At 35.6% G+C, this 19,406-nt stretch overlaps 1 protein-coding gene across 2 annotated transcripts in view; it reads right to left on the reverse strand.

The window, feature by feature from the left end:
* The window catches only part of LRBA (LPS responsive beige-like anchor protein), a 725,050-nt gene that overhangs the window by 646,589 nt on the left and 59,055 nt on the right, over positions 1-19,406 (reverse strand). For both annotated transcript variants that reach the window (XM_061142480.1, XM_061142479.1), the window contains exons 3-4: positions 568-799; positions 254-354 (exon numbers count right to left, since the gene is read on the reverse strand). In XM_061142480.1, the coding sequence (XP_060998463.1) occupies positions 254-354; positions 568-799 (333 nt within the window). The remainder of the gene's footprint in view (positions 1-253; positions 355-567; positions 800-19,406) is intronic.

The raw sequence follows: 19,406 nt of genomic DNA on the forward strand, positions 1-19,406 counted from the left end.
TTGAATTTATATTTGAAATATTAACCGTTCAAAGAAGGACCGAATTACCAACCTTGCTGGCACACTCAGTCCTCTTACTCCACAACTGTGTCACGTGATAGCAAAAACAGCCCTAAGTCCATATGCTATTCTGACTGATCTCGTCTACTCAATTTGACATTTAACCCCTGTGCAGCAATATCAACTGCTTAAAAGCCACTAAAATGTTTGGGGAGGGGAATATTTTCAAATATCAAAGAATATTTAAGTTTACCCATCGTCCTTTATCTCCTTGAAGTTTACTGAAGAACAGCTTTAGTTCTCGAACTGTCAAATTGTAGCTAGCCAGCACTCCCAACATGTCAACTAAAAGATCTAGAAACAAAGAAAGCAACAAATAAAATAATTAAGCTACTTATATTTCTTGAAGAATTAAAATACAGAGTGCTTGCTTAAGAGTTTAGACAATAAAGTTCCAGGTACATGTCACATGCTCAGCATCTCTTAAACATTACTAAAGAAGAAAAATACAGTACTTAATCATCAGACTTCATCTCCTCACAACCACTGTGTTACAGAAAGTCATACCTGCAATCATATTGTCAACGTTTTCAATTTTCCCAAGCACTTTTTCAACAAGGCCTACTTCAGTGCAGATTTGAAGATTTCGTATACTTTTCTTCAGAACGGCTGTAAACATGCTCCAGACTTCTGCTTGGCAAGTAACATCACATTTTTCCAGTAGGTCCACCATGCAGATGATACTCTCACCTTCTTGAATAATGAAATTCATTTCTAAATCAAACTGCCCTCCTACCAACTTCCAGGGGCGACAGGGAGGGTGGAAAGAAAAAAAACATTAAAAGCATTAGCATTTCTTCAGTGTAACTAGAGTACCTTTTGTACAAAGCTTTAATTTGGCAAGTAACTACCCATATACATTCTTCTCTACCCCTTACAACAATAAAAAGATCTTTTTTTTAAAATTTATTTATTTTAATTAGAGGCTAATTACTTTACAATATTGTTGTGGTTTTTGCCATACATCAACATGAATCTTTAAAAAGATCTTAAAACACATACACACACAGCTCTAGAAAAATAAAGCTTCAGAAGAAATCTTCATGTTACGATAGCACAATCAACCAAGACTTAGAATATAAAAACAGAAATATTTTCAACAAAAACAAATACAGGATGTCTTAAATCACTACCTACTGACACTGATGAAGATCTCAGTTGTATCCCACTCTTTGTGATCCCACTGACTGTAACCTGCCAGTCTCCTCTGTCCATGCAATTCTCCAGACAAGAACACTGGAGTGGGTTAACTTCACTCTATATTTGCTTTCTAATGCAATGTTTCATCTCCAGGGGATCTTCCCGACCCAGGGATTGAACCTGGGTCTTCTTCACTGCAGCCAGATTCTTTACCATCTGAGCCACCAGCAAAGCCTCAATGAAGATCTAACATAGCTCTATGCTGCTGCTACTGCTGCTAAGTCACTTCAGTCGTGTCCGACTCTGTGCGACCCCATAGACAGCAGCCCAACAGGCTCCCCCATCCCTGGGATTCTCCAGGCAAGAACACTGGAGTGGACTAACTTAGCTCTATACTTGCTTTCTAATTCAATGTTTCGTCTATGAATTAGGTAATCTGCAAGCTACGCACTATTCTTGCCTGGAGAATTCCATGGACAGTGGAGCCTGGCAGACTGCAGTCCATGGGTCTCAAAGAGTTGGACACGACTGAGCAGTTAACATTGTAAGCTACTCACAACAACCTAAAGACCCTTTGCTACCTATACAAGGTATGAGCTCACAGCAAAAATGAAAAGCTGGAAGAGGCTCAAAATGAACACAAAATTTATGGTTTTTTCTTGTAAAATTTCTGGTTTATTATATATACCTACCCATTTTGATCCCTCCTATCAATAATCAGGATAACTTAAACATAAAATTCACACACACTCAAAGTCAGTAATCAAAAAAATGTTATTTCATTAAGATTGCTATCAGAAAATCCATCCAGAGAAAGCTGTACTGAGACCTATTCCTACCTTGCCATGTCACCCACAGCATTCTCCTACAGAGGGAAAGTTTTTTAATTTTAACAAACCCCAATTGTTTAAACAAAATAAAATACTTTTAGAATTACCTTTGCAGACTTTTTTTTTGGCCATGCCATGCAGCTCATGGGATCTTAGTTCCTCAACGAAGGATTAAACCAACATCCTCAGCAGTGAAAACAGAGTCCTTAGACTGCCAGGGAATTCCCAGGCCTATCTTTTTTTACTAGATTTTTTTTAAAGATCTCTATATTTTAAAGAATAGTTACATATATAATTCACCTACACTCCAGTCCTTCTGAACACTTCTTTATTATGCAGTTTTTATTATGCTTTCCTAAGCTCAAAAAGTAGGAAAGAATTACAAGAAAGTGAACTGTACAAAACAAAGTCTCATACAAAGAATAACAGACCTGACCAAATAGAGTTTACTTCAGAAAAGCAAAAAAGATTCAGAATTAGGGAATCAATTAAAACTCCCTACAGCCAGGAATGAATACGTATCCCATGTTCTGTCAAAGATACACACTAGCATGAAAAAGAAAAAATGCAAAAATGAAAATCAAGAGGCAGTATCTGCATGCAAGGAGATAAGAATTCTTGGCAAGCAGTGTTAAAGGCTCTTGGTTCTTCTAGGAAAGCTGTGGCAGAGATTTTAGTGTACAATTCTTTGCATCATCAGTAGCAACATGTGACACAGGATGACAACTGTGTTTTTGCTAAGAGTCCCTTGGTGTCACTGGGCCAATTCTCCTAGCAACATGGTCCTAGCTATAAAGTATACATGCTTGGTTCCCTAAGGTAACCCCCAAATTCTGTAAGCTACATGAGAACTCCTAATAGGGATTTTTTTTTTTTTTGGTTTTATGATTATTCGTGATTTTTTTTTCACTTGATGTGTCCTTAACTTTTATACTGAAATAATTTCAGACTTTCAAAAAATTGCAAAACATTGTGAAGTAATTAGCCTCCAACTAATAAAAAAAAAAAAAGAAAAGAAAAAAAAATAAAATAAATATGCTAGGTTAAATATAGAAAAAAAAAAATTGCAAAACAGTATACAATTCCTATATACCCTAATGTGAATATATTGTATCATCATAGTACAGTCATCAAAACCAGGTACAATACTACAGACCTTACTCAAATAGCAAGACTTGTCACACTAATATCCTTTTTCTGATCCAGCATCAGCATCTCCTTAGTCTTCTCCCAACCATGACAAGTTACACAGGCATTCTTTGACTTCCGTGATTTTTACACTTTTGAAGTGGATTTGCCAGCTATTTTAAAGACGGTCTTATAATGTGAATGATTTTTCATGTTTAAATTCAAGCTGTGTATTTTGGTAAAAAATATTCCATGGAGATGACACATGTCCGTCTCAGGGTATTATTATTTCAGATGATACATGATTGGTATATTATTCAGATGGTATCTGATGTCAGTATGCCCCACTATTGGTGAAGTTAGATTTGATCTCCTGCTCAAGGAGGTATCTGTCAGATTTTTTCTGTTTTAAAGTTATTATCTTTCATTTTCATATTATTAAGCATTCTTATAAAGAATACTTTGAGACTACACAAATTGTTTCTCATCATACTTTTAAGTATCCATTAATGGATTTTACTTGGAACTGTAAATACTGTATATTGTGTAAATATACTGTAAATACTGTAAATAAACTGTAAATACTGCATAGATAAATCGTCATCTTCTATTTCCATCAAACTTTCTATGTTCATTAATTTTAAAGACCTCCTTTAATAATAAAATAAACCTAAAATGTCAGCATTATGCCCAAACAGGAATATTGGAATGATTTTCATGAAAGTCACAAATAAGACTAAGATATACCATCACCACTATCCCTTGACGTATTTCTGGAGACACAGAAGTCACATTCGGTGCAAAGGCAGCAACATGTATAAATATCAGAACAGGGGTTTAAATTCTAATTATTTTCAGATGATAACGAGGAAAACTAAAAACTGCTATAACTGAGATAAGTATTTGGCAATGGAACTACTGATTAAAGTTAACAACATGAATCCATCTCAGAAAGAATTATGCTAAACAGAAGCCAGACACCAATGGCTACCTTAAAACTAGAAATTTATTCCACAGGTACATTTAAGTAATGATGTTAGATATAAGAATTTCATTCAGCATGCAATAGAAAATAGAAGAAAAAATACCCCTCAAAAAGACATGGTAAAGTTAGTAAAGTTGTGTTTATATAATGGAATATGTTTTAGCCGTTGAAAATAATGAGGCAGCTCTGACAGAAAAAGTCATCTCTAAAATACACTGTCTAGCTGAGATAATCAAAATGGAGAAAAGTGAATAGGAGGCTACAATTTGAGTATAAGATATAAACATATACCTAAGAATGATACACAAGAAACTAAGTGGTGATTGCCTCTGAAAAGGCAACTGAGCATATGGAGAATGAGGGCGAGGGGAGAATCTGGAGTAAACATACACTTTAGGATATCCTCCACACTGATCTAAATAGGTCAGAGACCCAGCTGCAACTAACTTACATGACCTTACCTTCACCTTACTGTTACCTGCATCAATCTTTCATTTTGATCTGTGTTTATCACCATCAACATGCACCCTTCCAAGAAGCTACCGAATTAATTTTTGAAAAGTAATTTCCAAAAAAACACCCAAATATTTCACCAGCTTTTAAATTGGGTTTACACTGTAAGAGCAGTATCCAGACAGATGTTTTAGGTATTTCTCCATTGCTTTAAATATTGTAAAATATGCCTTTCAACGAGAAAATTGATGGCAGAAATTGGTACATACACATGTGGCATATTTGATATACTATATGTATGCATGTCTATTATACCTAAAAAGCACGCACAGGGTCTACAGTATGTCATGTTAACCCTTTTAATAGTTATCTGAAGCTGATCAACCTTCAAAACACAAATTTTTTTCCAAAGGCAGGGATCATAATCCAAGTCCAGGCACTGGCTAGTTATTATCTGAGCTATAGTAATGGCTGTGCACTACAAAATGTAATCTTCCCAAATGTCACAGTAAGTTATGAATATCTGAGCAGCCTAATGCACTTTACTAGCCATGAAATGTGAAAATGTAATCTTATTACCTTTTTTATGGTTGTATTTTTTTGAATAATGTAGCCTGGAAACTGATGTATAGTCTTTTTCTGCATTTTAGCATGATTTGGTCTCCATTGCTATATAGAACATTTTTCAAAACTCTCCATTTCAACATATTTTAGTCTTTGCCCGAACTTCATAAACAATTTTTATAGCCACCTTCAGGGTGGTATAACATTCTTTCTATAGGTTATAGTTTAAAGTACAAGATTATAGAAATTCTAAAGTATATTAGTCAAAGAATCTAAATAAACCTTCACAAGTTTTGTATTAAAACTTTATTTGGGCACAAAGATTATTTTCTTCACAACGATTTTATTAACAAAAGGTTTTACACTTCTTCGTGACTAAGCCTAAGTCACTTGTTTTTTCAAACAGCCAAGAAACAAATACAGACCGAAACTAATTATTTTTCTCTTCAAAACTGAAAAGACTATCATACAAGAAAATTCTAATACTTAAAAGTAAAGACATGTTTTCCCAGGAAACTTGCTAAATTTTTCCTCAAAGATGTAGCAGGTATAGCAGAAACTGGACAGAACACATTCACAGTTTAGTCCCTAACTAGGTATTTCCTATCTCCTGTCTAAGCCAGTCAATCTCTGGTACTATGCTACCGCAGCCCTAGTAAACTGTCACACCTCTGTATTCCCTAGGGTTCATTTCTGATGCTTCCTACTAAATATTTCAGTAAGGCAGATAGAAACTCTTTAAAAAGCCAGACCATGACCTAGAAACTCCAGCTTATCTCCTCTCAGCACGTTCATTTAACAGAGACAGACAGTTCTGTGATTGGGACTCAATCTGTCAAAAATAAAACATGTATTGTTAAGGGCCTTTCTTGGAGGTCCAGTGATTAAGACTCAGTGCTTTCACTGCAGGAGGTACAGGTTCAATCCCTAGTCAGGGAACTAAGATCCCACATGCCACACAGCACGGCCCCCCCAAAAATAACTCTTCAAAGATTAAAAACACAGATAACTGTTTTTTAAGAAGGGGCGGGGGAAGGAAAGGCTCACACCAAAATTAGGATATGGATGATTTTTCTGGTGGGGATAAAAAGATTCCAAGATGTTAATACTGTCCTATCACTAATCTGCTGTCAGGTATATGTATTTATATTTTATGTACATTTATATATTTTACACATGTATCTTTGGCATGTTTCAAACACTTCACAATAAAAAAAATTTTTTATGTGGTTCCATAATGAAGGTACTCCTAGAGCGGCTAGCATAAAAACACATAAGTGTAACCTAAAAGGGCACAGCCTACACAACATTCTCTTAGAAAAAAGCTGCATTCTCTCCAATGAACTCATAGACCAAAGTAAACTCACAAACCAAAATCAAAAAACCCAAGAGAAAACAACACAGCATAAGGATGAGTCAGGAGACATGCTATTAATAACATGAAGTGCTCAAGAACTTCAAACTATAAAATTATCAAATATATGTGATTATAAATAATTACAAAATTATGCAATTGAGACTTTCCAAGAAAGAAAGAAAAAAAGACACAAGATTATGAAGGAAAAGAGGTAAGATATCCCAGCAGATTTGAAAAATAACAAAAATAAACAGAACTTCTAAAATATAAGCAGTCATTGAAATTAAAAACTCAACAGGTTAAAAAACCGAAAGAGTTAGATAAACTATCAAGGAACTAGAACAGCTGAGCAAAGTCCCAGAAGGCAGGAGAGTGAGAAAGAAGGAAACAGAAGATACAAAAGAGACGCTGACAGACATTGAGGATAGTATGAGGACAATTACATGTTCAACACAAAGTCCAAAAGTAAACAATGAAAAGAAGGAAAGACGGTATAATCAGCTATAATAACTGAGACCTCTTTCACAGTCATCAATAATGTGAATCCTCAGAATCAGAACACAACAAGTCCCAATTCTGACACAAAATTTAACACTACAGATACTATAGTAACATAATAAAACTTATTTTAATAATGTCAGGTCTACTTTCAGATAAAAAAATTTCCTGTATTATAATGTTTCTCTCTCTTGGAATATTAATTTCTCTAAGTACAGACAGCAAGGTGTTTCTCTCACTACTACTGATGTAAGTAGAGACTATTATGAACTAGATACTATATATGTTAAAAAAAAAAAAAAAAAGTAAGTTCATTATGAATTACAGTAATTACAACCCTTAAATTGTCATTTTGCATCCAAAGAATTTCACACAACATAAGAGTCTAAGACATATCCTCACCATTAGGTACTGGCAAAGAAATCTGCTATTTTAAGATTCATTATGAATTATAAAACACTCTCAACAATAAGGGTTGGGTGTTAAAAATTTTTTCATTTCAGCAATTCACTCTGATTTTCCCTTGTCCCTTCTAAAACTATAATTTTTTAAAAAAATATTCAGGTCCTAGTAATTACAGAATAGTTAGTCATTTTAGAAAATTAGATTAACTTTGCTATTCTCTGCAATTGGCTTCCTACTTTCTTGTATCATTTAAAGAACCATACCTTAACATTTTCTTAAGGCCCAATTTAAGACCTATCTCTTCTAAGAGCCATTCTGAGTTTTCTAGCCTACCATAAACCTGGGTGGCCCAGTCAAATGTTTCTGACTATAAAACAACAATGTCACATGGTTTAACCTAATATATTAATCATATCATGTATAATTTTTTCATATCAGAAGGTTTAATCATTTCTTCAGCTAGTTTCCATCAATCTTTTCTATTCAAATAGCATAGATAATGATCCCAGAAAATAGGAACGATTTCAAAAAGTATTTTTTACCTTTTTTAATCTTCACACTATGTTTAACATTTAATGAATGTATCCTTAGGATACATACCATTAAGTTTAACTACTACTCATTATTTACATAATTTAAGGAAATAAGCTGGAGTTTTTACTATAACCCAATGCATAAAGCAAGAAATCTGAAGTCTCGCTTGTATTATCTTAATCTCTCTCCAAAAGATAAGGTAGCCAGTCAACAATATAATAACGAAGTGTCAAGATCCCAGCAAAAGCTCAATCTGTTTCACGAAAGCATTTGTCCAAAAAAGATCCATACATGAAAATTTACAGTTTTATTCATAATCACCCAAAACTGGTGATTCAAATGTCCATCAACTAGTAAATGGATAAACAAGCTATTGCACAACAATACAATAGAATATATACTGCATATATTTATATAATACAATATATACACATTCTATATGATAGACTAGTATACTGTATAGGGAATATATAGTGTATAGAGAAGCCCTACAATACAATACTCATCAGCAATAATAAAGAAACAGCAATCAATACCATTAGTAATATGAATCAATCTCAAAAACATTATATTAAGGCAAAGAAGCTGGACATAGAAATTACATTTAATTCCACTTATATGACACTCTAAAAAAGAAAGAAGTATAGGGAAAGAAGTTAGATCAGTGGTTGCCAGGGGATGAGAATAAAGGGACAATTCACCACACACACACACACAAAATTCAATATTTTGATTATGGTATTGGATACCCAAATATACCCATCTGTCAAATAAAACAGTACATCTAAAAGGATGAATTTTACTGTATGTCTTAGTAATCCGAAGGCCTAAAATAATTCTAAAAAAAAAAAAGCTCAATTCATTTATATCGAAGGCAAGAGAAAAGTAAAATGCACCAACTAGAGTGACCCTCAATTTTTTTGTCGCCAGGGACTGGTTCCATCTAAGACAATTTTTCCACTAGACTAGAGGTGGGGGCTGGGGAGCGACAGTTTCAGGATGAGTCAAGAGCATTACATTTATTGTGCACTTTATTTCTATTATTATTACATCAGCTCCACCTCAGACCATCAGGCATTAGATTCCAGAGGTCGAGGACCCCTGGACTAGAGACAACAATGTAGAATCAAATGGAGAAGGCATGGAATACAAGGAAATTAGAAGATGTGAACAGAAATTGTTAATCCTTAGCATTCTGTAATGTATACTACAATCAGAAATACCCTGGTAAGACTAAAAAAATTATACCATAATCTCACAGTGAGACTGGTCTGGGCTTGGACATCTTACACTAAAATATTAACAAAGATTATAAAGATTTTCCATAATCATAAAATTCTAAACATGCAAAAGAATTAAAGTAAACTCCATGAGGAACAACTATAATTTCCAGTCAGCCGTTTAATATTCTGAACAAAAATTCCCTTTGAAGTTTTTGTCCTCCTCCTTCCACTTACTGTCTTTCAGTATTTGTTGAAACGCCCAGAAGCATCAATACTTTCTATAAATATTACGAATACACTTATAGAGATATATTTCCAATTCCATTATATAACTAATCTTTGGGACTTCCCTGGTGGCTCAGATGGTAAAATTTGTCTGCAATCCTTACAAGAACCATGTGTCACATGCATCAATTATTTCACATCTATTTATAGAGAAATAAAAGACAATTCACAGCCAAAACCTCTAACCAGATTAACTGACTCCTAGCCTCATGCTTTCCTTACATCTTCATTAATAATCTAACATTTAAGTTGGGTTTTCTAAAGTTTCTTTACATAGTGAGCTAAAGGATCTGAAAAATTTGTGAATTTCACCATAAAAAATTAGTCAAAATGCATGTCTTTCAGGTAATGAATAACCATCTTTATAGTTTTTTTTAAATGCCCAAATATATTAGGAAGTAGCAAATAATCTGTCCTCCCTCACTGTTCATTGTACCTTTCATAAGAATTAGAACTTTTCACTCAACTATGGCACGTCTACAAAACCAGTATTAACCAAAAAGATTCTATGATTAAGTAAGTCTAAGAAACACCAGATTAAACAAGGCAAGAGATAGTTACATAAAATTCCCAGAGCTTTACTATGTCACTGTGCATTATAAATATCAAAAACATATATAACCAATGTATGGACTTTCCAAAACTTATTAGACAATGAAACAAATTTCTTTTTGCTTTCTCCTTTTTTTTGATAAGAGCTTTTCACAGTAATAGCATTATTCAAAAGCATTTTTGAGAAACACTGGATAATGTATTTGTGTTCTTGAAGTTTACTGCTATGAATAACATGACAGAACTATGTTTATGCATACATTTAGAAGGTCTTTCAAATATTCAGGTAAATGGTTTAAACAACCTATTTATTTTCCATAGGTTTCTTTTTACAATTTATATAATATAATAATTAGACAAAGAGATATCTTAAGATTAATTTAAGTGAAAAGAAAATATAAGCTACCAATACCCATCAAATGAACCCCTATCCCTTCATGAACAATTCAATTCAAAAACCAAACAAGACAGATGATCTCCCACATTAAATTAAAGCTGCTCTGTGTCCCCGCAGAGTTCAGCAGAAATAACACATGTGAATTCCAAGCCGAGGTCAGTAAGGACTTCACAGCTTCCCTTGTATCACTCATCTGAGGAAAACCAGCCACCATGTCATGAGGATCCTAAAGCAGCTCTGTGACAGACCCACTTGGAGGGGAACTGAGGCTTCCCACCAACACTCAGCACCAACTTGTCAGGAATCCAAATAGCCCTGGGAGCAGCTCCTTCAGCCCCAGGTAAGCCTTCAGATAACTGCAACCCCAACCTACATCTTAAACGTAACCTCACGAGAGACCTGACCCAGAACTGTCTAGTCAATCTGATTCTAAATTCCTGACCCATAGAAACTTTATGACTGTTTTAAGCTGCAAGGTTTGGGGATCATTTGTTACACAGCTATAAATAATATAATTGCAAATCAACCAGTTAATAGTAGTTGGGGGAAACTTTTTACTCTATATAATTTCTGTGCTATTTTTTTAATGTAATGCAAAATAAAATAAATAATGATGATAAAAATACAGAACAATAACCACATACATGTATTGAGTGACTGTGCTGTGCTATGCTAAGGCTCTCAGTCGTGTCCGACTCTTTGCGACCCCGTGGACTGTAGTCCTCCAGGCTCCTCTGTCCATGGGATTCTCCAGGCAAGAATACTGGAGTATTCCTGGAGGAATCCCTCCAGGAATCCCTCCAAGAATACTGGAGGATCCCTCCTCCAGGGATCTTCCCAACCCAGGGATCAAACCCAGGTGCCCCGCTTTGCAGGCGGATTCTTTACTGTCTGAGCCACCAGAGAAGCACGGAGTGACTGCTGTGAGCTAATCACATAAAAATGCAAATAATAAAAACACAAAGTCACCTAAACAGTCCAAAACAATAACATGCATGCACTGAGAGACTACCGTGAGTTACGTACTGTGCCAAGCATTTTACATTACTGATCATTTTTGATTACCTCTCAAAAAAAAAAAAAAAACTAGCAAGACCACCACACAGTTAACACTTAATATTAGGCACTGAAACATAAGTAACTCACACACAGTCACAAGAAACTGAGGAGGCTGAACCAGGGTTTAACTTGATAAAAGGAAAACAGATATAGCTGGAGTAGGCTTTTCGCTTCTACCTTCTTCCCTCTCTAGAACACAGACAAGATGCCCAGAGGTACAGCGGCCACCCTGATACTGATAACTTATGGTGAATGATGTCAGATTCGTGATCTCTGAAGAAGATTTAGCTTCAGGACCACGGACCAGGCTTGATCACTCGAGAGCTTTTGTGGAGCAGAGTTTTATTAAAGTATAAAAAGCCACAGAGGAAGCTTCTGACACAGACATCAGAAGGGGGGCAGAGAGTGCCCCCCTCACTAGTCTTAGCAAGGGAGCTACCGCACAACTGCACTCATCTCACACGCTAGCAAAGTAATGCTCAAAATTCTCCAAGCCAGGCTTCAACAGTACACGAACCATGAACTTCCAGATGGTCAAGCTGGACTTAGAAAAGGCTGAGGAACCCAGAGATCAAAGTGCCAACATCTGCTGGACCATCGGAAAAGCAAGAGAGTTCCAGAAAAACATCTACTTTTGCTTTATTGACTATGCCTAAGCCTTTGACTGTGTGGATCACAACAAACTGTGGAAAATTCTTAAAGAGATGGGAATATCAGACCACCTGACCTGAGAAACCTGTATGCAGGTAAAAAAGCAATAGCTAGAACTGGACATGGAACAACAGACTGGTTCCGAATTGGGAAAGGAGTAGGTCAAGGCTGTATATTGTCACCCTGCTTACTTAACTTATATGCAGAGTACATCATGAGAAACATTGAGCTGGAGGAAGCACAAGCTGGAATCCAGATTCCTGAGAGAAATATCAATAACCTCAGATATGCAGATGACACCACCCTTATGGCAGAAAGTGAAGAAGAACTAAAGAGCCTCTTGATGAAGGTGAAAGAGGAGAGTGAAAAAGTTGGCTTAAAGCTCAACATTCAGAAAACTAAGATCATGGCATCAGGTCCCATCACTTCATGGCAAATAGATGGGGAAACAATGGAAACAGTGAGAGACTTTATTTTGGAGGACTCCAAAATCACTGCAGATAGTGATTGCAGCCATGAAATTAAAAGACTCCTTGGAAGAAAAGCTATGACCAACCTAGACAGTATATTAAAAAGCAGGGACATTACTTTACCAACAAAGGTCTGTCTAGTCAAAGCTATGGTTTTTCCAGTAGTCATGTATGGATGTGAAAGTTGGACTATAAAGAAAGCTGAGAGTTGAAGAATTGATGCTTTTGAACTGTGGTGCTGGAGAACTCTTGAGTCCCCTGGACAGCAAGGAGATCCAACCAGTCCATCCTAAAGGAAATCAGTCCTGAATTTTCATTGGAAGGACTGATACTCAAGTTCTGAATATTCATTGGCCAACACACTTTGGCAGCAGCTCAGAGCTCTGTGACAGCCCAGAGCGTGGGAGGGAGGCTCAACACTAAAGGCTCGAGAATAATGTATACACACATGTATTAACCTTTCTTATATTTTTGTACGAAAGATTAACATCTTTGTACAAAAGAAATTACACACTATCAGGCAACTATACTCCAATTTTTAAAATTTAATAAAAAAATAAAAGAATGGTAAAAGGAAAGGCAGAAAAGTATGTAACTCTTGAAGCATTATTAAGTAGAACCACCAGTGCCAGAAACTGCCTACTACCAAACTCACTGTTACGTAAGAAAACCTGTATTTCATGAAAATAAATGAATGTAGATTCTGTTACTTTAGGCAGAACACAAACCTAACTAATATAAAGAGCTTCAACAAATGGTGCATAAACAAATGAGTGGGTTGTCAGAAAAAGCTACCTTGGACCACTCTTTGTTTTTAATATGATTCAAATGTATGCATTTTAACTTAAGGGACTACAACTCATTTTGTATCTTAGAAAAATTCTTTTTATCACAAAGTGATAACCAAACAATTAAACTGAATACACGTAAGAGAAGTAAAAAGATGAACAGCAATTTCTGTTTTATGAAATATAATCTCTAGATAAACAGCAGTAGCATTTTACTGCATTTGTCTAAATAGTAAAATATTTCAAGAAGGTTAATTTTACTGAGATAAATTATATAATACCAAGTTTTCACATACAAAGGTGTCAATGGATATTCTAGAATCAAAAGAGTAAAAACGTCAGATATTAAATGTATTTAAACAAAACTGCAAGCTCTTAAGCATATAGTAAGCGTGAGTAAAAGCATATAGAGGTGGAAGGAAGGGATTATTATAGGATTATATGAAATCTATAAATTTCTTTGAAATTTGAAAATTGTAAAGCACTCTAGAATTTAAAGAATCACTCAAAGAATTTCAGTAGTACATATTCAGCACAGTATACTAAATCTCTACCAACCAAAATATTTGAAGAATAGCTTTGTTAGTTTTATGATTATTTGAGAGTTAATCAGAAAATATTTCCTATCTCAAATATTCTAGGCTAAAATGTTTACATATATATTAACAGATGTGCAGTTAGGAAATATCTTACATAAAATTTAAGATCATTTAGATGAATGAATCTTGGTTTTAAATATTTAAGAAATGAGACTGACTACAATTGGGAATATCTAGGGAAAAAAACTGAAAAGAAATTATTAGTTTAAAAAGGAGCTGGAGCTGGAATGGCGAGAGGACAGAATTGGCAATGAGAAGAAAAAACGAAACTGAGAGAAAAGTAGAGCAAGGCTTTAAATCTTAGTCTACACCTCTGAGTTGAGAAGAAGGCAGAGAAAAAATTCAAAGTAAGAATGGCTAACAGTATGAACTCTGACAAGAAGTTATACTCTGTAATTCTGGATACTGTAAAGTTCTTTTTTCATTAAAACAGCCAATCACTCTGAGAGGTGGGAGGCATTCAGAACTCAGAAAAGTCAGGATCCAATAATTCAACTACTTATAAAAATATCATCTGCAAGAGCACACACAAGGGGCCTCCCTGGCAGTGCAGCAGTCACGACTGCATTCCAACACCGGGGGTACAGGTTTGATACCTGACCAGGGATGCAAGACTCCATGCGCCTTGTGGCCAAAAAAACCGAAACATAAAACAGAAGCAACACTGCCACAAGTTCAACAAAGACTTGAAAAAATAGGCTGTATCAAAAACACCTTTAAAAATGAAAAAGATTCAACAGAAAAACTCAGAAAATAAGATATAAAAATAATTACTGCAGCACTGATTGTAAAAATGAAACACTGGAAATAGCCAAAATAACCCCCAATACACAAACAAATACCTAAACTATGGTACATCCATATAATGGAATATTATGTGGTCTTTAAAAAGAAGATAAATCTACATGAGCTGGAATGTCAAGACCTTGAAGACATATTACTGAATTATTTTACAAGTTACAGGAGGGACTTCCCTGGTAGGCTAAAGGTTAAGACTTCACGCATTCAATGCAGGGGCCGCAGGTTGAGCTCCTGGTCAGGAACTAAGATTCCACACGCAGTACCACACAGCTGAAAGATAATTTTGTTGTTGTTGCTGTTTAGTCACTCAGTTGTGTCTGACTCTTTTGCAACCCCGTGGGCTGTAGCCCGCCAGGCTCCTCTGTCCATGGGATTTCCCAGGCAAGAACCACTGGAGTGGGTTGCCATTTCCTTCTCAGGGGATCTTCCCAGCTCAGGGATCCAACCTATGTCTCCTGCATTGGCAAGCAGATTCTTTACCATGGAGTCACCAGAGAAGCCAAAAGACTAGAAAAATTGCAAAATAAAAGTCACAGGCCAGTAGGCACAATACAATTGCATTTCTATAAAGCGGTTATTAATATACTTAAACATAAGGGAAAACTTAGCTTCAGTGTAGATATTAGGCCTATGTTGCTTGGTTTCAGCTAGATGCCTACTTATGTATCACTTCAGGCATACCTAAAGTGTAGATGATAAATGATTTCATTACCAAATATATTAACATCACAAACAATCAACATGACAATATCAGTAATAAGATTAAGGGAAGTCATTTATGCAAATCTATGGTTTATTCCAGTAATCATGTACAGATGTGAGAGCTGGACCATCAAGAAGGCTAAAGAAGGCTAAAGAAATAATGTTTTCAAACCGTGGTGCTGGAGATGACTCTTGAGAGTCCCTTAGACTGCAAGGAGATCAAACAAGTCAATCCTACAGTAAATCAATCCTGAATATTCACTGGAAGGACTGACGCTGAAGCTATAATACTCTGGCCACCTGATACGAAGAGCCAACTCATTGGAAAAAGACTCATGCTGAGAAAGATAGAGGGCAGGAGGAGAAGGGGAGACAGAAGAGGAGATGTTTCAGTGGCATCACAGATTCAATGGACATGACTCTGAGCAAACTCCAGGAGCTAGAGAAAGACAGGGAAGCCTGGCGTGCTACAGTCCATGGGGTCGCAAAGAGTCGGACACAACTGAGCGACTGAACAACAAATATGTACATTCAAATACAGTTTTGGAGTAAAAATCTTTTATGTGCTTTATGTGTTGTAAGTCTTCAGATAATACAAAAATAATTAGCTATTATGAAAGCTGTTATTTTTATATACAAAAGTAATTGAGAAGTAAAATAGCTAAAGTAATAGGAAAATGGACTGTCAGTAATACGAATTTTTTTTTAGTATTAGCTAGATATATTACTGTAGGAAGGATGTTACATTCTTTAAAAAAAAACAAAAACAAGGTTTACAAGTAGGATGATGGCCTGTGATAACTGAATTCAAATAAATGATTGGTTATTGCCCTCTGCCTCACACTCTGCCCCCAAAAAATCTCAAGGGACAGAATAAACTACAATAAGCAAAGAAGAAGGTTATGAGAAAGTGCCTTCTTAATCACTGAGAATCCTCTCAATTCAGTTGTGTACAGTACTAAATATCACTCTTGTTTTACTTTTGTACTTTTTAAGACAAAATAGACTAAAAATACTAAATGGTCAAATTCTCAAATTTTACATAGGTGCATTTTTCAGAGTGCACTCATTTTATTAATAGTAGAGTTTCACTGTGTATAAATAATATTAAAATAAAGAACAGTAGAAGATTGAGACTTCTCTGGTGGTCCAGTATTTAAGAATCTTCCTTCCAACACAGGGGACTCGGGCTCGATGCCTGGTCAGGGAACTCAGATCCCACAGGCCACAAGACAACTAAACCTCAGAGCCACAACTACAACGCCCACACACGCTGGAGCCCGAGCACCACCCAGTCAGACAGAAGCCTGTGCACCACAGGAGTCTACACACCACAACGAAGGAGGAAGTTGAACAGTTCTATGAAGATCTACAAGATCTAGAACTAACACCAAAAAAAGATGTCCTTCTTGGCACAGGGGACTAGAATGCAAAAGTAGGAGGTCAAGAGATACCTGGAGTAACAGGCAAGTTGGCCTTGGAGTACAGAATGAAGCAGGGCAAAGGCTAACAGAGTGTTGCCAAGAGAACGCACTGATCACAGAAAACACCCTCTTCCAACAACACAAAAGACAACTCTACACGTGGACATCACCAGATGGTCAACACCGAAATCAGACTGATTGTTTTCTTTGCAGCCAAAAATGGAGAAGCTCTATACTGTCAAAAAAACAAGACCATGAGCTCCTTATTGCAAGATCACAGGAAATAACATATAAAAGCCACTGTACTTTTTAATTATATTTCTGTTTACTAGCAACAAACATGGGCTTCCCTAGTGGCTCAGCAGTAAAGAATCCACCTGAAATGTGTTTGTTTGATGTGGATTTCATCCCTGGGTAGGGAAAATCCCCTGGAGAAGGAAACAGCAACCCACTCCGGTATTCTTGCCTGGGAAATCCCACAGAGGAGCCTGGCGGGTGACCATCCATGGAGTTGCTAGAGTTGGACACGACTCAGCAACTAAAACACCACCACCATAGGAATAAACATGTAGACAAAGAAATTAAAAATGTAATACTATCTACAATCATTCAAAAAACTTTGAAATATTTTTAGATGGAAATCAAACAAAACATGTACAAGACTTGGATGCCGAAAACAATCAAGTGATAATGAGAGAAACAAAAGAAGACCTAAATAAATGTAGAAACATACTGTGTTCACAGTATAGGGGTCAATTCTCCCCACACTGATATACAGATTTAACACAATTCCTACCAGAATCTCAGCAAGATTTTTTGCAAATATAGCAAGATTATTCTAAAATTTATATTGAAAAGCAAAGGAACCAGAATAGCAAAAAAAGAAAAAATCTTGAAAAACAAAGATGAAGTGGGAGGAATTTGTCCACTCAATTTCAATATTTACACTGCTGCACGATGAGGTACTACCAAAAGGACAGACATAAAAAGCAATAGAATGGAAGAGAATCCAGAATTAGGCCCACAAAAATATCCCAACTGAGTTTCAACAGGGATGCAAATGAAATTCAATGACGGAATTTCAACAAATAGTCTGGAGCAGTTAGCTATCCACAGACAAACAAATAAACCTTTACCTAAGTATCATACCTAACACAAAAGCTAACAATACAGACAACAGATTTAAATGTAAAATATAAACCTTTTAGGAAAACACAAAGGTGAAATAGTCAGGACATAGGACTACGCAAGTTCTTTCTTAGATCTGACATCAAAAGCAAGACACATAAAAGGAAAACTGATAAACTGGGCTTTATCAAAATTAGAAACTTTTACACTCCAAAAGATCCTTTTAAGGGGATGAAATAATCTACAGACTAGAAGAAAATATTTACAAACCAGTTATCTCATGAAGGAATAATATCATTTTTAGAGTGGTTTTTACACTCAAAACTCAACAACAAAAAAACAATCTAATTAGAATACTAGAAGCAAAAATCCAATTATCAAAAGACAAGAAACAGAAATTTCACTAAAGAGGATATACAGATGAACATGAAAAGACGTTCATTAAAACCACAATGAGATAGCATTTCATGTACATCATGATGGCAAAAAGAAAAAATAGTGACAACATCAATTGCTGACAGGGGTGTGGAGAAACTGAATCACTCATTCGCTGCTTACTCACATGTAAGATTACTCAGTCACTGTCAAAAAGTCTGGCACTTTCTTAAAGAGAAAAAATTAAATATGCAACAACCATATGATGTAGCAAATGCACTCCTGGCATATTTCCCAGAGAAATGAAAACTTACGTTATGTTCATACAAAAATCTGTACACAAATGTTTATAATAGCCTTATTCAACAGAGCCAAAAAAACAAGGAAACGAATTAGATGTTCTTCAACAGATAAATGGTTAAACAAACTAGTATAGTCATACAATGGAATACTATTCAACAATTAAAAAAAATACTAACACACAAAACGATCTATTATAGATGAATCTCCAGAGAACTGTTCTGACTAAAACAGAACAAAACAAAAGGTAACATAGTATATGATCCCATTTATATACAATTCTGAAGCTGGTAAACTGTAAGAACTGGAGAACAGACCGGCTGTTGGTAGGGGTTAAGCAGGGGTGCAGCAAGGATCAACGTAAATGTGAATATAAAAGAGCAGTATCAGGGAGCCTTACGTGATGGAAATCTTCTGTATCTTGATTCTATCAATGTCAATACTATATTACAGTTTTCTAAGATTTTCCAATCAGGGTAAACTGAATAAACGGTATAAGGAATCTCTCTGTATGTGAATCTATAATTATCTTGAAATAAAGTTTAATTTTAAAAAATAAGCAACTATATGTGAGGTGTATTAAAAAGCAGAGACATCAATTTGCTGACAAAGGTCTGTATAGTCAAAGCTATGGTTTTTCCAGTAGTCATGTATGGATGTGAGAGTTGGACCATAAAGAAGGCTGAGTGATGAAGAAT

This window comes from Dama dama, chromosome 5, assembly GCF_033118175.1.
Source record: "Dama dama isolate Ldn47 chromosome 5, ASM3311817v1, whole genome shotgun sequence".
NCBI classification, from domain to species: domain Eukaryota; kingdom Metazoa; phylum Chordata; class Mammalia; order Artiodactyla; family Cervidae; genus Dama; species Dama dama.